General features: G+C 35.9%; 1 protein-coding gene across 1 annotated transcript; it reads right to left on the bottom strand.

Moving 5' to 3' along the window:
* Window positions 1–14,394: 14,394 nt before the first annotated feature.
* On the bottom strand, window positions 14,395–16,921 carry LOC109101848. The gene is made up of 2 exons (XM_042754016.1): window positions 16,580–16,921; window positions 14,395–16,256 (listed from the first exon to the last, which is right to left on the bottom strand). The coding sequence occupies exons 1-2, from the start codon at window positions 16,898–16,900 to the stop codon at window positions 14,754–14,756; spliced, it is 1,824 nt and encodes a 607-aa protein (XP_042609950.1). The 5' UTR covers window positions 16,901–16,921; the 3' UTR covers window positions 14,395–14,753.
* Between the last annotated feature and the right edge of the window lie 7,084 nt (window positions 16,922–24,005).

Raw genomic sequence — 24,005 nt, 5'->3', positions numbered from 1 at the left:
CAATACAATATAATATATCATATATATTATATATATATATTATATATATATATATATTATAAAATTACATATATATATATATATATATATTATAAAATATATTTTTTTTTTTTTTTCTTTCATTTGCCACATTCTATATTTCCTCATTCATCCCACATCTTCATCCTATAGACTGTAAATTGAACCATGTAATATGAAGAGATAAAACCTACACTAAACCCAGAGCTCCTGAAATGATAGCTACTGATAAACATTCAATCTTTTTCACATGACTGTACATAGGCCTATTTCTCATGTGTGCAAACCACACACACTCCTCCAAGATTAGCACTTAAGAACTTTTCAGTTATTCCAGACCTTGAATTTAAACCACTTTAAAGACCCTGTGAAAGAAACACATTCCAAGCAATAATATGAAGAGCAGTGATTGTATGCTGAGAAAAACAAAAATCAATGACATCAGAGACACTATTATTTTATTATTTTTATTTATTTATTTTATTTGATCTTTTTGCATGTAAAGGGTGGCACAGGACTGTAAGCCATAGTTGCAGTCAATACTGCTTTTTTTCTAGGCCTTTGTTTGCACCGTGGGTGGCTGGGTAAGTTTTTGCACCATTTATTTTTTATTTTCTTGATATCTTTGGGTTAAGGGGGCTTATTAGGGGAGCATTTCTCTGCTTAATGACCAGCTTATGATTTTTGATACGAGTTGTGTCTATTTTCTTCTGTTTCTGGTAATGTCATTAATATGGTGTCGGCTCCACGAGCGGGCGAACCTGAGGGGGTCTGGCCAGGCCACTTCTGTCCCTGTGCCCCACCTTACTGATTTCTAGAAAGAGGGACGTCCCATCACCACCCACCTCCCTGGAATGTGATTTCTACAGGAACTGACGCCCACTCTGAAAATGGAAATAACCCAAAATCTATTGAGAAAATATATTGCCCTTTTTTTTCTATGGCTATTTTTTTTTTTGCTCCGTGTATAAGTTAGGGCCAGATTTGTTTCCATCATCAGCAGGGGTGTAGACAAAAGTTAAATTATTTCCCATCACCCATGCTGCAGCCGTAAGACCAATGCCAACCCAGACTTCTGGGTGGGTCAAAACTGTGGTTAATGTATTTTTTTTTGCAGTATTTACAAGCTTTCTTCCCAGTGATTGCTTGATAGGCTTAGGATGGCTTACTTCTGGAACATCCTAATTGTCTTGAGGCCTGCTGCTCCTCAATAGGGCCCCAATGGTAGCGTCTTGGACCCATGAGATTAGGGATGGGCGATATCTTATCGTTTGCGATATACCGGTAAAAATTCTCTCCACGATAAGAACTAGTCTTCCCCGTGATAAATAAAGTCTAGTTCCTGTGGGGGGGGTGGCTCAGTGGTAGAGCATTGCGGTTAGCAGCGCAAAAGGTTGTGGGTTAGATTCCCAGTGGAACACATGTTAGGTAAAAAAAAAAAAAAAAAAATGTTAGCATGAATGCACTGTAAGTCACTTTGGATAAAAGCGTCTGCTAAATGCATAAATGTAAATGTCTAGTTATTGACATATTTCTGTGTGTGACTGTGTGGAGTGAAGTGAAGGAAGGTGGACGTGAAATTGAGCAGCTCCTTCTACAATCTGGATTAGGTTTGGATAACGCTGTACAGTGCAAAAAATCGGTCTGAACCTTGAGTAAATGTACTACAGATACACATGTAAAACTATATTGCACACGTGCTAGAGTCGTTTACAAACCTGTTGTCCAACATAGATATTATTCATTCTCCATATTAACTTCATAACATAGTCGAGTGTTTAAAATAACTTATTTTTGAGTCCAGATGTGGTTTTTCGTATCACAGAATAAGGCAGAAAATCATACTATTTTTATAGCATTATTTTAATGCCACGCCAGCAGAGGGAGCCCTCGTCTGAGTTCTGACTGGTATCACTCCCTCTGCTGCTTCTGTGATCACTTCCTGTGCCATTTAAGCAGGGTCAGGCCAAACAGGCCTTTGCAAAGCATTGCCAGTATCACTGCCTTACCGAGCGTTTCCAGTGTCTTGTTTTGATTACTGCATGTGATTTATCGCCTGTTTCTCTGGATTTTGCCTTTTGGATTTCCCTCATGCTTGTTTGCTGGTTGGACTGATTATTGACTTCTTGGCCTGTGACCATGACTCTGATTTCTGCCCCCCATTTTGGATTGTTGAAAATCTGCTTGCTCATTAAACTTCTGCAAATGGATTCTAACACATCCTCTGCCTCACCCTCATTACAGAATACTTCACCTCCATTGAATCCAGCGGAAGTTTTCCAGCTTCAAGCGGCTTTCGCTTATCAAAGCGAGATGCTCAAGGGTTACCAAGAACAGCTCAACAAGCTTCAGTTTGCAAACGAGCATCTGACCCAATACATTCGATTATAGGGACAGAAGAGCACACACACGTGCTTATACGGTGGAGGTTGGCTACTGAGGCCCTCTTCACCGGAAAATGAAATGCAGCCATCAAAGGCTTTGAGTGAGTACAGTCGTGGCCAAAAGTTTTGAGAATTACATAAATATTGGAAATTGGAAAAGTTGCTGCTTAAGTTTTTATAATAGCAATTTGCATATACTCCAGATTTTATGAAGAGTGATCAGATGAATTGCATAGTCCTTCTTTGCCATGAAAATTAACTTAATCCCAAAAAAAACCTTTCCACTGCCATTTCATTGCTGTCATTAATGGACCTGCTGAGATCATTTCAGTAATCATCTTGTTAACTCAGGTGAGAATGTTGACGAGCACAAGGCCTGGAGATCATTATGTCAGGCTGATTGGGTTAGAATGGCAGACTTGACATGTTAAAAGGAGGGTGATGCTTGAAATCATTGTTCTTCCATTGTTAACCATGGTGACCCTGCAAAGAAACGCGTGCAGCCATCATTGCATTGCATAAAAATGGCTTCACAGGCAAGGATATTGTGGCTACTAAGATTGCACCTAAATCTACAATTTATAGGTTTTCATCAAGAACTTCAAGAAAGAGGTTCAGTTCTTGTAAAGAAGGGCTTCAGGGCGTCCAAGAAAGTCCAGCAAGCGCCAGGATCGTCTCTTAAAGAGGATTCAGCTGCGGGATCGGAGTGCCACCAGTGCAGAGCTTGCTCAGGAATGGCAGCAGGAGTCAGGTGTGAGCGCATCTGCACGCACAGTGAGGCAAAGACTTTTGGAAGATGGCCTGGTGTCAAGAAGGGCAGCAAAGAAGCCACTTCTCTCCAAAAAAAACATCAGGGACAGATTGATCTTCTGCAGAAAGTATAGTGAATGGACTGCTGAGGACTGGGGCAAAGTCATATTCTCCGATGAAGCCCCTTGCCGATTGTTTGGGGCATCTGGAAAAAGGCTTGTCCGGAGAAGAAAAGGTGAGCGCTACCATCAGTCCTGTGTCATTGCCAACAGTAAAGCATCCTGACACCATTCATGTGTGGGTTGCTTCTCATCCAAGGGAGTGGGCTCACTCACAATTCTGCCCAAAACACAGCCAGCCATGAATAAAGAATGGTACCAAAACACCCCTCCAACAGCAACTTCTTCCAACAACCCAACAACAGTTTGGTGAAGAACAATGCATTTTCCAGCACGATGGAGCACCGTGCCATAAGGCAAAAGTGATAACTAAGTGGCTCGGGGACCAGAATGTTGAAATTTTGGGTCCATGGCCTGGAAACTCCCCAGATCTTAATCCCATTGAGAACTTGTGGTCAATCCTCAAGAGGCGGGTGGACAAACAAAAACCCACTAATTCTGACAAACTCCAAGAATTTATTATGAAAGAATGGGTTCTATCAGTCAGGATTTGGCCCAGAAGTTGATTGAGAGCATGCCCAGTCGAATTGGCAGAGGTCCTGAAAAAGAAGGGCCAACAAAATGCAAATACTGACTCTTTGCATAAATGTCATGTAATTGTTGATAAAAGCCTTTGAAACGTATGAAGTGCTTGTAATTATATTTCAGTACATCACAGAAACAACTGAAACAAAGATCTAAAAGCAGTTTAGCAGCAAACTTTTTGAAAACTAATATTTATGTAATTCTCAAAACTTTTGGCCACGACTGTATACTGCTGAAAGCAATAAAAACTCATGTCATATGCTGTTAACTAATGTTGTTTCAAACCGATATTACAGCACTTTTCTGATTCTTGATTTGTCTGCAGAGCTTTTGTGATGGAGCAGGGCCTGCTAGACAGGGTGACTGTGGCCTTTGTAAAAAAAAATAATAATAAATTAAAAAAACTAAAATAAATTAAATTAAAAAACCTGAAACAAAAATATAAAGTAAGATAATTTTGTTATTTCTAATACAGAAATCAGTTGACATTGTGCTGTTAAAATTACTGCTTTTGTTTTGTTTGTGCAATTTTGTAGGATCTCAAATGTCCGGCAACCGGTGTGAGCACTGAGGATGGAGAGCCCACAGCAGCATCTTGAAAGTGGTACAAGGCCATGGATGAGGCAATTTGGGGGCAGACCCTCCATGGAGGAGAGGGAATTGGCATGAGAGCAGGAAGCAGTCAAAAGAAAGGAGAAAATATGGAGAGAAATGGAGGAGAAGAAGGAGAGACGAGAACGAGACAGACAAGAGTGGGAGAAGAGACAACATGCTGAGGACAGAGAAAAAGAAGAAAGGTGGCACCAGGAAGCAAGTCAAAGGGAGGAACGATTACTTGGCCCCCTTGAATCACATGAGGGTGAGTAATTAATGATAGAATTTTCAATTTTGAGTGAACTATCCCTATAAGTAAAGGTTTGGAATGACATGAGGGTGAGTAATTAATGATAGAATTTTCAATTTTGAGTGAACTATCCCTTTAAGTGAAAGAAAAAGTGCCATGTCAGTGTTGAGTCCACAAATTAGGGAAGTTTAGTCATTTTAGGGGGGTGATGTGTGTGTCTCATTACAGTCACAGCACCAGCCTGTGGCAATAAGGTGATAATGCACATTGTTCATGTTGTTTATCGAGTTTACCTCCTCTTAATTGTCTTCTGTAGCGGCCTTGTCTATTTCTAGTTTTGATGTGAGCAAGTTCTGGTTGTTCAAAGACTCGTCCCTGTAACATGTCTTCTCTAGGGGAACATTTGCACATGTAAGAGCTGTGCGGGTGAAAGTTCCACTCGGAGCGGGCGGATGGACCCGGAAGGGTTACACATGGCTATTCTTTGCAAAACAACATGATAGCTCAGCAAATATTGCCACTTTGGTGACACTGTTGATACAGCATAGAGGGGCCTTGTTTTTAGAGTTTAAATCAGCTTTCTTGAGCACTGATGCCTAGGTGGTCTATATCAGCATGGCTATGATTATCTACAACACTTGGGCTGCAATCACAGGCATGCTGATATAGAGCTACATCACACTCTTTCTCATTGTCAGCTCTCTACTGTCCTGTCCCAATAAAGGCAGAAAACACCCATAATTATAACTTAAAATTAGACATTTTACAAAGGGTCACAGAGTTTCTTTTAAAAAATTTGGAGCCCTATACTGGGCACTATTGAGAACATAACTGTAACACCTGAACCTCCTCATTAGTCTTTTTGGGGGACCATTTGACTAGAATGTTTTTTTTTCTTTGTGGCATTTGGGGAGGGTTTGTGGGGGGGGGGTTTGTTGTTGTGTTTATTTATTATTGTTATTATCAGACATCCTATCTCATTTTGTAACTTATAAAAATTTTATGTCTGCTAAAATTTAATAATAAAAAAAGAAAAGGGGAATGAATGCAATTAATGTCTAATATAAAGGCTGGTTTAAAGCACTTAATGTAATTTTCCCATTTTCTGTGACATAATCTATAGCGAGAACTATTTACTTTTATCAAGCTGTTAAAAACATTATCTAATGCTTTTCATATAAGCTAATTAAACGATAACAATGTGTTAATTACAGTAACAATTCATGAAGAACTCACTATTTGTATATAGTATATTAAACCATTAACTGCAGTTAAACTATTAGTTAATTAGTTTTGCAAATGATTTGTAAGTACTTCATTACACTATACCTACTATAAAGTGTTACCATTTCATATATATAATATATCATTATATATTTCTCCGTGTGTAAACATGAATCTTGTGAAATGTAGTGGATCTGTGTAGTTGAGGCTGTAAATGGTAAAATAAACTTGACATTTTTGTTGCATAATTTTTTTCTAAGAAAAAACTTTTTTCTAAGAAATAATTTTTATTCTTTTTTTTCCGAAGTGAGGCACACTATTTTTTCCTGAAACATGGAGTTTCACTTCTTCATTTGTTGCAACTTTGGTCCAAATGAAGAAGAACTGTCAGCAAATTTCTTTCTTGCTCATGTGTTTCTTTAGGGATGTAGCTTCACTTTAAGGACATCAGCTATAACTCAAACAGTAGCATATAGACAAATTATTGTTTGAACTGAATTCCAGTTTTAAACCTTTTATCTGTGATTCTCTTCTTCAGAACAGAAATAGAGGCACCAGCCTCCATAGTTAAATGTTTACCAGGGGCCAGAGTGTCTGACATCAGTTTGCATAAAGCAGCAGTGATTAGTCAGAAGGAGGCAACCCTTTATAACATACTTCTCATTCACTTCGGTCTTTACCTGTTGACTGAATCTTTTTTTTTTTATCTTTATCTCCCACTGTCCTTTCTTCCGACTCTACCTGCATGACTCCACAGAGCAAGGACACTGACAATGCACTTAAGTATCTTTGTTTCTATTCAATTTAATTTCTTAGGACTATTTTACTTTCCCTAGCTATAGTATGTGCTTCCAGCATATTCCTATCATCCACCACAGGCATCACACTTGCTCCAGATGCAAGAAATGGTGCAAACCCACCAATCTGCGGCCTATCCACTCTCCTTTCTTCCACCTCAATCTCTGTAGGTCTCTGGAATTGGCAGTCAGCGGTGAACAAAGCTGACTTCATTCCAACCATCGCTACCCATCCTGCTATCAACATATTAGACCTTAGCGAAACTCAGCAGCTCCTCTGATCTCTCCTTCAACTACTCTTTTTCTCACACCCCTCACCAATCAGGCAGAAGTGGAGGAACAGGTTTGCTCATTTACAATGCAATTATTTGCTTATTTATGATTGTTTTGTATAGCACTTTTCACAATACATAATGCTTCAGTTATACTTTACAGAAAATGCATGTTGTACATTGCCTGAAGTGTGTTATTACAAGTGATATCAGAAATATACAGCTCTAAGATAGTACAGATTAAGCAGTTAGCTAATATGCATTTGAAAAGAAATTGTGAACATCTGAAGTCCTTGCGGGGGTTGGTATCATCTCTACACAGTCCTGGGGCATCTTAGCATTGCTGCAGTTCATTACAAACATCATTTGTGTTTTGGAAACACAGTAGGTGGCCAACCAAAATGTGCTTTCTGCCGCTGCGAGTGCGGCCGCCGCCACGTCTGTAAAGTGCATTTGCAGCTTTTGACCACTGAGTGGCACATTAACCACAAGTTATCAAACAAGCGCATCAAAGCACATTTTCGCAAATAGCCGTCAGCTTTGCCTCGCTGATGTGTTATATTTGATGGCTGCAATCGGGGAAAATGAAAGAAAAACACTGTAGTTAAAATATTTAATATTCACAGATGAAGGTTTATTACTTAAAGTTATGTTCGTTTCTTAGAACGAATTCAAGCAGGATAAATGTCAAGCCTGTGCCTGTGCTTATATTTTCTCTAAGCTACACAGTATTACACCATATTTTAGATTTGACACATTTAATAGGTGAGCAGTATTATTTATATAATATGAATTATGTTTTATATTATTCTAAAGAAATTGTGGTTTACTTTGCATCGGAGCATTAAAAGTGGTAGCCTATTTTAGTGAGCAACATGGATTTATATGCAAAATGTCAATATTCTCACATATTAGGCCTATATTTTAATTTATATTTTAAAATTCCTTTAATAAACCAACATGCATTTTTGTCATGCACTACTTTGTTATTCACTACCTGTCCTTTATTTTGACAGATAACTTATTGGGGAAAATATATTTGTCTGTACACTGATTAAGAAATTGTTGCGTTTTATAAATTATTTTCTTTATTTTAGTTAAAAGTGAGGTACTGTATAATTTCGCTCATATTATTTAGGCCTAATTAAAACAAGAAACGAATAAATTAAACCTGCACGATTTAGCTAAATCATTGAAACTTTAAAGAATTTACTGATTAATAAAACGTCCTCATGTTTAAACTCAAGTTCTCTCATTATAATCAACAACATGCACACAATGTAAAAAGAGCTTCATTAATTGTCAACTTCAGTGATTTTAAAGGGAGCCTCCTTTACCTGTTTTATACAATGTAAGTAAAAAATAAAAAATAAAATAAAAAATGCAGCCACATTTAAATGCAGGTGTGCATATTCCTTAACATATAAGAGTGCAAGATTTGCGCGGCATGCATGATGTTGAGTGCGACGCGCAGCATTTATTCTTACTTGTCTACGCATTTTATCTTCATTACAAATCTTGTCTGGTTTAATTTTGGATAATTGCATGTAAAAAATGATTTACTTTGTAATGCATATGCAAAATGTGAATTATTATTCATATTCAAGTGTTTGTGCGAAAATTATTAATGTGCATGCATGACAGGGAGGCGCCCTCTCCATCACGTAATTTTTCCCTAATAATGAAATAACTGAAAATCTGGGTGTCTCACATACATGAGAAATATATCTACAGAAAGCTTGAAATGTCTTTTGAACGAATCAATTCAGAACGAAAGCATTATGTAATCTGTGAAGGTTGTATTTCTCTCTAAGGCGCGTCCATGTGGAGAGAGCCAGCACTGTGAATTTCATCTTGCAGCCGACAAGAAAACATTTGTTTATTAATAAATAATTAAAATGTCTCCTTTTTCACAATTATTAAGCTACTTATGCCTGTGCTTTGTTGCAAACTGAATGCATGTGCTTGAGCGTGGAATATATTAAGGCTGGATTATGGATGCAAATTTAATAAAAACCTGCGATTATTTGAATAATGACAAATGAACGGCTAGTAACTAGAAAAATCTTACGTGGGGGGAGACCTATTAAATACCCTCTAGACATCCCTGTTAAAGTTTTTAAAGCATTTTATACGCGTTTGCATAAATTCTGCTTTCAGAACGGTCCGTAATGGAGAGATGCCTTAACACTGATTTTTCCTCTGAAACACAAAAACGAAAATTGAAATAAAATGTATATTTTATGTTTTGAGAATGGCCAACCCTTCTCTGCAGATATTGTTGCTTCTGGATTGTGCATTGTAAATACAAAAAAAAAAAAATTTAATGTCTTCAAAAAATCTGATCTTTTTTGTCACGTCTGTAAAGCATGTGTATTTCTCAAATCTAAAATAGCCTATAAAACATGTTCATAGACGGATACTTTTCTGATGTCTGGACTCTGTTTGGGATTTAGAAAAACAAAGAGATGGTTCAATATATTGGTAATGAATAGGCTACATTCTGTGATAATTTATATTTCACAGTCTAAAAAATATTAAGACAAAACAAAATAAAATTAACGCAACAGTTTGCATAATTTTTTTGAGTTAAGGCAACTTCGTCTGAAATTAAGTTATAATAACTAATAAACTATATTGCGCTATACAGTAGTCGACATTTGAAGTGGATCAAAACCTTTCTTCAAAGTTGTCCTAAAACCTAAATGAGAGGCAGCATTTGTCCTACTTTGCTAAACCGGTTCTGCAAGTTTGAAACCCTCAAAAGACACTCTCCATATAAAGAGCAAGAGATTCACACCTTTATTTTTCAACCCCCACAAGCTATACAGAACCCCCCCCCCCTACCCCCCCCCCCCCCCCCACCAAAAAAAACCTCCAGCTGAACTGAATTCGGTCTGTTTTTTTGGCTGCAAAAAAACGGTGTTTTGTCATGATACTGAGTTGAAATATGCTGTCTGCAATCTTTTTATTCATTATTTTCTCGCAGTCCATGTTATTATTTTCACAAGACCATAATAAAAACAAATTATCAATTGTTAATTCATCATTATTTTTACAAAAATCATTGTTATTTGTGAACGTAGGCATTTGAGGAAGGCTTTAAGACCAAGATCAGCTGCTCCCGCTTCACAGCGAGCGCTAACAGACCCAGGTTCACCGTCAGCGGTTTGATTTTTACAAAATCAGTTTGATGCGAATTCAACTTATTGATCATGAGCCCAACATTTAGCAAGGCCGAAAACATTCAGTCTACCTGAAGAACAACGTATTTCATTATAAGTTAATGCTGTTAAATATAGAGTAAAAAAAAAAAAAAAACCTAGTGTAGGCTATTCTTAAACTTGGAGCTCATTATATTGAAGTACAAATCCAAACACCAGAAGCAACCTACACTCTCAGTGTTCTTTCATTGAAAAGTATGCATTTTATTCATTCACAGGCTATATGTTTGAAATAATATTTTAGTTCAAAACTTTAAGTGCCATTGTTTAAAAAAATGCTTTATTGACTAACGTTTCATAGACCTTCAGTTGTTATGCTTTAAAATTCCATGCAATTTGTAATTTCACTGTATTTTCACCTCCTAAATTACTACCCCAATTCTATAATGGTAAAATTTACTCAGGCCGATGGCATTTTTTTAATGACATTATTTATTTATTTTTTTAGAATAATTGTACCCTACATAAATGGGTGAAGCAGGACAAATATGATAACTTTTTAACTGCAGGCAGATATAGACATTATTATACATTACAAATATTTGGATCGTACCTTATTCTTTCCCTTATTTTCTTAAAGAATAAACGCTTATTTTCTACAAGAATAAACATGATAACATTAATTCATAGAAATAATTTAAGCAATTAAAACCTTTTTTTATATACTAGATTCAACTTGAATTTTAATACTATTAAACTGATTTTAAAAAGTATGGAGTGAATGTGATGCACAAAGTCATTTTCAGATGCAATAAAAAATAAATAAAAAAAAAACTGGATAAAAACATACACGAAACTGTTACGTTCCCCATTTTTAATCTAGGGGCCGGGAAGAAGCGCAACAAATTGCGGGGAGAGAGTGAGAGAACTCCCGTCTCCAGGTCAAACACAAATCGCCACACCAGTTTTAAATATGAAAATACATACAAGGTTTATTTTAAGTTAATCAGTGGAACACAAACATAAGACTTCAGGAGGGGAAAAAGCCAAAACAACAAACAAAAGGAACTCTAACTGAGGATTTGTTAAACTGCCTTACCTAGCATTAAAAGAAATGAAACAAAAAGACAAACGCTTCCCTTACTCCCTCTCTAATCAAACACAGGAGAAAACAGATTCTCAAATTAAAGAACATCCTCCTCCCTACAAATAATCTCACAATAACAACAGAACAAAGTTGAAAAACAATCTTAACAGTGAATCTGGCCACACAGGCCAACATAGCACAACTGTGTACAACTAGGGGTTACTGTAACACTCCAACTATTAATGGCAACTATTCACACAGAGTTACCATACTCGAAAAAAGTTAGCACACAGCATACCTTCTTTAGTGTTTACACCACCCAACACGTTACAACAAACAATCTAAAAGTGACAAGTGCTGGGACCGGAAGATGACAGTCTCTCAGAAGCATGCCTCAGTCTCTCTCTCTCTTTGGAGGTTTCTGGATCTTTTATATAGTGCTTCTCCCACACCTTAATGAGCTGGAACACAATTCAGGTGCACTCCCAACCTGTGACGTGGATAGGAGCAACAGAGAAGCACAACAGAAAACATACCAAGACAGGCACTACATTTTACACCAGCAAATGAATACACAGATGTCCCTATGGATGTAACAAAACTTGTAAATAGTTAACAACACAGCCTAGATTAGGCCCAGACTCTGTTCCTAAGTATATAATGTAAATTTGTTAACCCACAGTAACAAATTTTAACCGATTAATTGCCTATTTGTGTTTGCTGCATGTTTAAAAAAAAAAAAAAAAAAAAAAACATGTTAAAAAATAAATTAAGTTTGTGATAGGAAAAAAATATATAAGTCATGTATAAGTTGCATTTTATTACATTCAGAAATAATAACGACAGGCCTAATAATGTTATAATGTACCAACAGGATATTTTTAGTTCCCTTCACTTTACAACAAATTTTTTACATTTAACAATTTAATTAGAACAGAACAAGAATTAAAAATTTATAATTCTAATGGATAAATAGAATTGCAGTATATAATGATATAGGCTTAGCTATAAACAAACAAATAAATAAATTATAATAATTTAAAGTGAAACATAATGTAAGATTGGGCTCTCTCATTCGGGACAAATCCAAATGTTTCCATATTCGTGATGTTGCCCATTTGAAGCTTAACTATTATTCATTAGGTTAAACAGGCTTTGTAGTTCACACTTCTTTCAGTATCGACGGAAAAAAAATCATAATTTGCAAAAATATGCCAAAGTGGACTGCTGCTCACGCCAGATGGCTCCGCTGTTTCCAGCCGAACGGCTGCGCTGTTTCCAATGAATATGTGCATGTGAGGAGCCAGAGCGATCAAACAGCTGAAACAGAAAATACTAAATTTTTGGTCACAGCAAAGTGTTAACAGTTTGAAAAAGAATAATAGAATAAAATAATAATAACAGAGTTAATAAGAATTATTTCTAAGGTCTTTCTTTAAATTTTTAATGATTAGACTGTAGCCTAAGACTATTCCACGTTTTGAAATTAACTCACTGTAAATTTTACCCATTCTGGTTGTCCACCTACTGTACAAGGTCCTGAGATGCATTATGTGAATGCTTGACAAAAGAGATATGTCTTTAATCTAGATTTGAACGGTCACCGAGTGTCTGATATATATATATATATATATTATATATATATATATATATATATATATATATATATATATATATATATATATATATTATTATAGTAGAAAGAAATTTGGTGACAGTTCTTCCCCATCTGGACCAAAGTTACAACAAATGAAGAAGTGAAACTCCATGTTTCAGGAAAAAATTGTGTGCCTCACTTCTGAAAAGAAAAAAAGTTATTTCTTAGAGAAAGTTTTTTCTAAGAAAAAAATTATGCAACAAAAATGACAAGTTTTTTTGACCATTTACAGCCTCAACTACACAGATCCACTACATTTCACAAGATTCATGTTTACTCCATGAACACACTAGGAAATATATAATGATATATTACATATTGATATATATATATATATATATATATATATATATATATATATATATGAAACATATAAACATTATAGTAGGTATAGTGTAATTAAGTACTTACAAATCATTTGCAAACTAGTTAATTAATAGTTTAACTGTAGTTAATACTTTAATATACTATATACAAATAGTGAGTTCATTGTCACTGTAATTAACACATTATTATTATTATTATTATTATTGTTTAATTAACTCATATGCAGAGATGGAAACTCGAGTCTGCGACTCGGACTCAAGTCGCACTTAAGTTGCATAAATAAAGACTTGGGACTTGAATGGGACTTGTGAACAGCTGAGCTAATTCATCTATTGATATTAAATATTTGAGATGTTTAAAACAAGTAGAAAATAGATTTATTGCATAGTGTTATTTTACTCAACCGAAATCAGGATTGTTTCAAGATTAGGTAAATACCAACTGTCAACTTTAGAACTTTAGAACTGTCAGCTGTGCTGCTGTTGCCTATCTATGTCATAGTGTAACCTCCCCGGGTCCGCACCGCCACACCACGTTCTTGTTCTGAGTGGGTCGCTTGTTCCGAGTTTGCACTCGTTCGGACTATGTGGTATTTGAAGCGTAGTTTGATTGGTTATGTTGTGTTCCAATCCATGAGGGACTATTTTGGTTGCTGCATTTTTACACTACGACTCTTACTGCATTGTAAAGCGCTTTGACTCTGGGAAGGCACTATATAAATTAAACTTATTATTATTATTATTATTATTATTATTATTAACAGCAGGTATCATCATTAATGGTTAATTATCACTTTATTAAACTTGACACTTCATGTTAATATAACTCAGTCGAAACATCAAGATGACTTGACTGAGTCGACTAGATAAAAATTTTTATAAACACAACTGAAATAAAAAAAAATTAAACATGTAATAACAAAAACATCAATACATATCAAAATAAAAAGTAACAAAAAAAAATCAAATTGTATCTACATAACTGTAATATAAAAAAATTAAATATGTATTCACTGCATATTTGAGTCAGTACAAAAAAATGTGTGTACACAAAATTCTCCATTAGTATTTGGTTGTGATTTTAACTCTACCAGTTGACTCTTTCATTGAAATACTTAATTTTGTCCACTCTGTGAAATGAAGACCCTGTAGCATCACACATAATATGTGTTAACGTGTTTTATTATTGTTACAAAATGCATATTCATTTTATGATGTTAATGATCAGAATTTCAGTTTCAGTTTTCAATCTCACTATGACAGAATGATTTTTATAATCATGTTATGTCTACAACTGGTTTTCATTTATTGATTTTTTTTTTTCTTCAGCTACAGTATGTTGAATTCACAGGCAATAACTTTATTGCTACTATAACATTGTTTGAAGGTTATTTACAAATCCAAATGTAAAAAAAAAAAAACAAGAAGAGGAAGTAGGTGTTAGTAGGTTAGTAGGTGTTAAAACAATCAAACATGTAAATCGGTTTTAGTTATTTATGTGTTAGTCCAGGTTGTCCCATGATAAACTATTTTTTGAACTCTTTGCAACAGTAATTCCAGCTGCCATCAGTGGTGTTGCACCACAGGTAAGCTTTGCCATGGTAACCACATGGGTGATCAGGCTTGCAGGTCTTGTAGTTGACAGCTGAGAAGTAGTCATCAGAAGTACAGCAAGAGTTCCAGTTTTTATCATCTGTGTAGCACCATGGGTCATTTTTATCGTATTTGGCACAGGCGTAGTTGCTGCGGCAGTATTTTCCATCTTTAGCCCTACTTCCCCACAGCGGGGGGCTGCAGTATTCCCAGGACTTGTCGTTTATGAAACACCAGTAGTAGTCTTTCCCGTATGTGGCACAGGGGTGATCGTCTCGACATCTGTTTCCTTTAGCCGTGATAAGTGAGTACTGGGGTGAGCACTCGATCTGTGTCTTACCTGAGTAACAACGGTAGCCCTTTAGTTGTTCCTGGTACAGACAGGGAGTGGAGCAGCACGATTTGCTTTTGCCTTCTTGTGTGGAACATTTGTAACCATTATCCTCAAAACAGCTGCATGGAGAGCCATCAGCTGAAGACTTGCCATCAACAGATTTCTCTGGGACCAGCCGACATTCAATAGATTCAGACCCCTCAGACACTTGCCTTTTTTGTTTATCAGATGTGTGACGTTTTTTGACATCAGTTACAGCACAAGATGTTTCAAACTTTCTTTTCATTCTTTCAGTTGAGGTCAAATGAGAGCTTGAACTGTCAAAGGCGAATGTTGCTGTCACACCAAGAACTGTAGGTGTGTTTGAAGGACCTGTACTGTCACTACTGATGGCATCATAAATTGCAAGTAAGCTGTTCTGAGCACTTTTGGACATTTGAAGTCTTTGGTGTGCTGGTAATTTAATTCGATTTAAAAATTGATTTTTAGCCTCTTCAGATGCTGGTTTGCCACTGAAACAATCATCATGAAAAATCTTAACTGATGGATTTGATGTTTTATATAGTTGATTGAGCTGCTTATTCATCTCTGAAACATTCATTAACTTTATATTAAATTCTGGCTGGTTTATTCCTATATATCCAAAGGAAAAAGACTTGTCGTGGTCTTCGCTGTGTTCATAACAAACAGCTGTCCAGATGTGAGATGGAACTGTAACCCCTCTTAAATTCTGGTCTCTGCTTTGTGGTATTTTGTCCTGACCAGGTACAGTACCTGTGACAATGTAAGCTGACGCCTTACTATCATAAACGTCTTTCTTTATCCTCAGGCTGTCCTTTAAAATTTTTTTCAAATGACCCTCCCAGAGCTTCCAATGAATGCGGTTGAAGCAAGCATCCATAGGAGCAGCATTTGTCAGTGTAAATGTCGCCTTACTGTCCTCACCACATTGGAAACTGTTGGGATACAGATGTCCGCGATCATATCCAGTGTGATCATAGTCACTGTTGATGGCTTGTGTCTTTTTTATTGCATCTTTTTTGCCTTTTAGTTTATCATCTCCCTCAAGCATCATGTGATCAGGTTCAGTTCTAGAAATAAGCTACAGAAGAAATATTGTGTTAAAACAGTTTCTTCTAGTAGGCTACGTCCTATGGAAATACACTTTTTGGGAGCAAGATTTTATTTATTTGCACTCCCTCCCACACACAAAACTATGTGAACATTTTGAATGTTAATTGTACAGTTGCTCTATTAGTAAGATTGATGACGTTCCATCAGTTCATCATACAATCTAATATGTTTAAATACTTATCTGCAATGACAAAGAAATGACCAAACCATGAATCAAATTATTCAACAGCTTTTCTTTACAAAATGTCTAAAATGATCATTAAATATTTTGATAGTACAAGAAACTCTTACCTGTGGCTCTATGTGCCATGATTGTGATGAAGTACTGGAGCATTTAGGGTCAAATTTGTAAGCACTGTACAGTGGAATTTTTTCAAAAGTAGAATAGAGAGTTGCATAATAAATGTGGTTTATTTTTTCTTTGCCTATTTCGGATTGAAATGTCTGACAGATTTTCTTGGCATTCTGATCCATCCCTTGTGGTTCTTTGCCTTTGTAGAAAAACTGGTTACACCCTTTAACGTCACTAAAGCTATCGACCACTTTCGCCTGAACATTAAAATTGCTCAGCGCAAAACAAGTGAGCAAACACAGAAGAAACATGATCTGCATTGTGCCTCCTGTTACAGAGCAGCATCGATAGCATGTGTGCTTTAAATTGTACCAGTGTTTTTTTTTTGTTTTGTTTCGGGGGTGGGTTGTGAGAATCGAGGAATGAGGAACAAAAATCTATTTCAAGAACAGTCAAATGTGCAGAAATTTAACCCATTACCCTGATCTAGTTTAAATCTAAAATCATTTTTGCTATTGTAGTTACACAACAACATTAACACTATTCAGTGTCTGTCTACAGAAAAGTAAATACAGAATGAGTAAGTAAAGGTGTGTTCATGCCATATCGTAATTACGTTGTTATGAGATATCAACTTGTAAAAGCATTCACGTCTTTGTAGAAATGGTAATTATGATTGTACCACCTGACCACCTCAGATTCATTAGCTGCTACGTTTAGGCACTGATAGTGGGATATAGTCCGAGTCCAAGGGTGTGAACAGCTCCAAGAAGAACGTCACGTGTTATCATCTCAAAATTATGACAGGACGTGAATTCAGTAAATGTAAGTAGATAATGAACTGATTATTTAAGTGAGGATTGACCATTAATGATGATACCTGCTGTTAACAAGCAGAATAACTGAAGGAGTGATGAACAAGAACAGAAAAAAAGAGAGCAGCAGAAACACAAGAATAACAACTAAGTGTGCGTTCACACTTGTAGTTCGGTTCTCTTGGTTTGTTTGGTCCGGACCAAAAAAGAAAACAATGCATTTGGTCCTGGTCCACTGAGCGCTCACACAGGCATTTTTGACAACAAACCCAAAAGATACGAATCAAAAGGTGACACTGTGATACGTCCACAACCTGATTGGTCGGACTGAATGATGTATATTTCAAGATGAAACTCACAGAACACCCCAAATGAAAGCTGTGTTCGACTTAAAGCAGCGCTGTGCAGAGCATACTGATCTGTGTATGACATCAAAGTACCCATTCACTGATCTGTCTGCTTAGCGCCGCTATACACAGCTTATCACAGCCGTGAGGAGAAAGAGAAGCACTGGGGTGAAATCGCCTCAGTTTTGAACGTACCGGCTGAGTGCAGGAAGCTGCTAGCTAACATGTGTAATCATTACTGAAATATCAGTGACGATCTGCTGCATGAGATCACGTGAGGCGCTGCCTCTGGCATGATAATCTTAATAATATCTTGTGGTGTGTGATGCACCATGATTTTCAATTCTTGTAGTGTTTAAGATTGGAGGGAAGATAATCTGCAAAAATTCTCCTTATGTGTGTGCTGTAACCAGATTTCATAATCGCTTAGGATTTTAAAACTCCTGTAGCATGAGCCCAGCTTTAAATCCTAAACATCAAACATGTTTGATATTAATCGGGACGGCCCTGATTTGTGTGCGAGCTGATCGGGAGATGCAAGATTTGATCAGTGAACGCCTCACATTACCAGATAATCTGCATCGAACATTAGGACCGATCGAGGTGCAGGACAAGATTTTTGCTCCGATCTCAGGAGGAGAAAATCGGGACTGAATCGGGCTAAAAAATTCTGTAGTGTGAGCCAGGCTTTAATGTTATTTTAAGGTTAGAATAATGTCCCTGAACCATTCTTTCAACTTTATTTTTTATTAAACAAAAATACAAACAACAAAAAGCAAAAAAATAACGTAAATCACAAAAAAAAAATATATAAAATCATGCTTAAGTTATAAAAAATTGTTCATAACAAATTTATGGTAATAATATAGTAAAAACCTTAAAAGAAAACAACAACAAATATTCTCATTAACATTGCAAATTAAACTTAATCAGTGGGAATATGAGTGTGCGGTGTTGCCAAACTAGCAGTTTCAGTCTCTTCATACTCCGTCTGTAAAGTGAACAGATTGACTGATGTTACTAATGCTGATTTATAATTACAGCAACATTTAATAATAACAGTGTGGCTACTCCATAAAAGTTAACCCTTAAGTTATTTAGGGTAAGTATTATAAATGTGTACAGTAAATTTTAAATAAAACATGATTCAAATGTAGTTTACAAATGTTATACAATGGAAAGGTTCACAACACACTGTAAAGGATTACATCTGAAAATGAAACCTTTCATCAGTGAGAGGAAAATAAGGTAACATGCCCCAAATTCTGTACCTGCTAAACTCATTTGACTTTTTTTCATGGTACTAATTTGCCATACCCTGAAAGTAGAAATACACTACTTTCATTGTATGAACATACAAAATTAAATTGTATAATAAAAATTCTGAAATCATTGATTATTAAAATTAACCCTGGTCGCTTACATGTCCGCTGGACAAATAAACCAGTTATTCAATTTCCCAAGCAAAAATGTTACTTGACCAGAAATAGATTATTATTATTTTTTTTTTTTTTTTGTGGTGTAAATATAATTTATTCTAAAACAATATTCTTATCAGTGTTCTAGCAACTTATTTACATATTTAAATAAGCATTTTTACCTATAAAAGCCCATTATTCTCTAACCATATTACTGCAAATGTAATTAATTTCTTAAATTTGATCATTAAATTAAATTAGAACAATAATACAATCAAATTAAGGCATTTACAATGGAAAATAGCAAATACAATTAATGTTATAAGATTAATCCTTTAAATATTTTTAAATATACAAATAGAAATGATACTTTTAAAATTTACTAAACTAGGTGGTCTCTGCCATAGAATACAGAGTAAGTAACAAACTGCTGAGATGCACAATGGCTCTGATGTGATCTGATTTTGGAACACTTTTTTTTTTAATCAGGCTACTTTTCTGGTTGGGAAAGTACAATTCTCTTTCTCTTGCCTCTTCAAAAAATCCACGTGTAAAGAAAAAACGTTAATATCGTGCCCTGTACACATATTCATCATGAATATGTCATTCATAGAAATGCATTAAGTCGACATAAAATGACCATATTTATTAACTTGATGGGTTCACAGACACACAAACTGGAAATACATTACAAGGGTAATGTCATCTGCATCTTGCATTTCATCCCAAATTTAACATGGAATGTACCAGCAATTATAGTAACAAAAAAAAATTATAATAATTCTCAAAATGTTGCCATGTTACATGTTGTGTGCTGATAAACTGTTGCATGACCTCAGTCAGGGATGAAAACTTGTTTGGTAAAACAGGTGTTTCTGGAATATGTAATGTTACTGAACTATTTAGGTAACAAAACAAAAACACATTTCGTAAAACCTCTTAAATGTTTGTATCCCACAGAATAGAAAAAGTAATTAGGATTAAGAAAACATGCCATAATTCTTGAATGTTACTCACCTTTGAATCACGATGAGGAGTGTACTTCAGGGTTTCTGCAATGTTTTCTTCAAACACCTTGACTTGTACTTTCGGGTGCAACTTTTGACAAACCTCTGAGAAGAAGTTTACAAAATCTTGGTTTAGTACTTCAATAAAAATGTTTGGAAAACCAGTATATGGACCTCAAAGAAAGAAAAAAATCATGTTATGACATTTTTAAGGAACATTAGTCCTGATTTACGTACACCAATGCTTTTACATTTACTAAATACAGGTGAGCAGATCACTGAAACCACAAGAAAGCAGCCAGAAATGCATGTGACTGACCACATAATCCTTGGTGATATGAATGAATGTTTAATAAAATTTAAAATTGTTTATTGCACATACCATGGTCATTTGCTAGTACTGAAAACTTACGAATGATCACACTGCAAATGTCAAGGTCTTGAAATTTTCTTTTCCCCCTCCTTCCCTTCATGCTGTACTGAGACCAAACGCTGTTTGATCCAACTACGCGCAATATCCTGCGGATGGATTCTCCAGGGGTTTTGCCTCCTTGGAGGCTTAGGTGATGTACCTGTTAAAAAATAAATTATTACTTTGGTACAGATAGCTACTTTCCTTCCTAATCCATGTATCACTGTGGAGAGTTGCATTTAAAATAGCTGAGAAGAAAGTTTGAGACTAGTAAGAAAACTACCATGTTTCCCGGAAAACGAGTTGCACCAGGTTATACACTTAGGTCCATCTATATTTGAACACTGACACAATTTTCACAATTTTGGCTCCGTATGCCACCAGACTAGATTTAAAGTTAAATAGTCAAGATGAAATTGAAGTGCAGACTTTAAGCTTTAATTTAAGGGATTGAACAAAAATAACACAATATATTCATATGTTATTTAATATATAATATTTCATATTTTGTGGAGAATCCTTTGCAGGCAATGCCTGCCTTAAGGAGATTGACTATTCTATTACATAAAAAAACACAAACTTAAACCTTTGAAAACTTAAACTTAACTTTTTACTCAAGCGCCGTCCAATCAATTTTGCTCCATTTGACTAAATGTGGGCAGAGTATATCTCTATACAGTTCAGAATTCTTTCAGCTGCTTCTGTCCTGTCACGTCATCACTAAAGTTACCCAGTGCCACTGGAAGCCATGCACACTCATGCATCACACTGCTCCACCATGTTTCACAGATGATGTTGTGTGCTTAGGCTCATGAGCTGCTCCAAGCCTTCTGCATACTTTTTTCTTTTCTGCATTCTTTTGTAATCAACATTTATTATAAAAGGCACAATATATTTTAAATATATTTCAAGCAAAACTGAAACTGGAATCTCTCATTCAGCACGAAACCAAATGTTTTCAACTTTGTTCTGTAAAATTGGTCGCTAAATTATTATGTAAACAAGGCTTTATTCTTAACTCTTGGCCCAACTTTCAGGTAAAACACTATCTTTCAAATGCGCAAAAATTTATTGTATAACAGTTTTAATTTGAGATGCACCAATCGACTGGCCAGGGACCAGAATCTGACGGTTTTCCACATGATCTCATACATTAGCCTAACTCTGTCTGTTTTATTTATTTTTAACAAACCATATTATAGATGTGCATGTGTCATCAGATATGAGATATACACTGGTGCAAGTGCATGTGGAGAACGGTACGGTTAATTTTTCCAGAGAACCGTTATACCCCTAGTTTTCAATCCAAATTGATATGTTATGTGCTCTTTGCAATAGTTTTGCATACTTGAAATATATTACATTATATGCATCACAGCACATTTCAGGTGATAATAAAAACACAAGTAGTGTTTTGGAAAATCCAGTAGATCAAGTCAGATAATCTGCTGTTAAGTTTACTTACAGTTTTTTTCATGTATTCACCGTCTTTCATCCTCAAGCACAAATCCTCCAGTTCCTGTGTGCTCTGGCAAAGATTAAGCTGAAACTCAGAATTGTCGTTTGACTGGGTAATATTTCTTAAAAGAGTTTCAATGGCTGACATCCTTTGTTCCATTTTGTCAAGTCGAATGTTCATGACTCGTTCAAGTTTCTTCAACCCTGTGTTGTCTGAAATGTGCAGTTCACATGTTAAGATGCAGAAGAGAAGCAGGTCGAAAGAACTGTACCTGTCAGAAATGTATCTACATTTAATTGATTTAATTTAATTTAATCAATAGTATTTGTATTAAAACTATATTCACTGAATGTAATATAAAAAAAATTGAGAATCGAATCCAATTGAGAGCTTGAGAATCGAATCGGGACATCTGAATTGATACCCAGCCGTAATGTCACTGGATTACCACATGAATTTATTCTATAATACTGACAGCAAAGTAAATGTTACAGAATTACTATATTTACATTTTATATAAGTCCCTGTTATAGACCACAATGATACAGAAGATAAACACAACAGTGGGACCTCTGTTACACATTGTATAAAACTGTACAGCATGACAATTCTTTTATACATTGTAAAATTTAATATAGTGTAATATATTTTTATATTATTATAATTTCTGAAGGATCATGTGACACTGAAGACTGATGTAATATGCTGAAAATATACTGTATTTTTGATCAATTACCTGTAAATTCAACTTGGTGGGCAGAAGACACATTAAAAAACTTTTCAATGAAAGAAAACATTTAACTTGTGCTCACACAAACTGGTTTCCCTGGCTGATGCAGGAACATCTTCAGCCAAATCAGCTGAAAATGAGAAATACAATATCAAGTTTATGAAAATATTATACATTTTTGCAAGCTTGAAACTCATGATGCATTACATGCTGCTTGCATAGATCAGTGATGTGCATGCCTTTGGTGAGTGTAAAACGTGCGGTACTGACTAAAATGATTGCAATAAAAGCACTAGTCGAGTGAGTGAGAGGAGGCAGATGTGTGTCACTTCACCGAAGAAAGCAAGTATGCGCAGCTGACATTATTGTACACGCCGCTGACAACAAAATAGCCTGCATGGCTCATATTCTAAAAGATGTAAGACTGACCGGCTAGTCACTGGTCTCGGCCGATCATGCAGAAAAAAAACGTCTGATTCCGGTCTCTGTCTGGTTGGTGCATCTCTCACATGAACACTACTGCATTTTTATTAATTTCTGAAACTGATATTTTGTGATAATGAATGATAAATACAAGGCATTTAGTTTGTTTGAATTCAAAACACGGATGGACTTCAAATTAGGTGTCAAAACATCTAAAATATTTTTATTATTATTATTATTTTCACATAATAAATCTTTGTTGCATTCAGACTTTCAGAAAAAAAGGATAATTATCATGAATAATAATAAACCAAATAAACATTGTTACCAAAGGGAGAAAGCGGCGTTGATCAAATGCTCTTGCCGCGAACGGGAAAGCGAAGAAAAGCGCTTCGTTAGATTCGAGGAACGGCGCGATTCCGAACACCCGTTTGCTAGCAGCCGATCTGGTAAAATCTCTCGCTCTTTACCCAACAAAACGGACGAACTCCTCTTGCTTTCACAGACAAATATAAGGTTTCTCACACTCTGCTGCTCTGTCATTCACGGAAATCTGGCCCAATGCAGCTTATTACCGACAGCTGCGCCCATCTGCCTGGACTCTCAGCTGTTGTTCAGGAGCGGGACCGCGACGCAGAAAGAATCAACGGGGAAGGATTAAACGGCGCGTTAAGCGGGTGGAGATTCTGCTTTACATCCAATGACACGGTGGTGCACAGATGTAACTGTGTTAAGTAAAAATATGCTGCTCGATCCTGAAGTGCTTATCAACTGCAAGCCGTTCTATTGCCGCGGGAGCTTCTTCGTTCATTCT

The sequence above is a fragment of the Cyprinus carpio genome, unplaced genomic scaffold (genome assembly GCF_018340385.1).
Source record: "Cyprinus carpio isolate SPL01 unplaced genomic scaffold, ASM1834038v1 S000001214, whole genome shotgun sequence".
NCBI lineage: Eukaryota > Metazoa > Chordata > Actinopteri > Cypriniformes > Cyprinidae > Cyprinus > Cyprinus carpio.
Note: the sequence above shows the minus strand (reverse complement) of the source record. Positions and strands in the feature narration are given on the sequence as shown.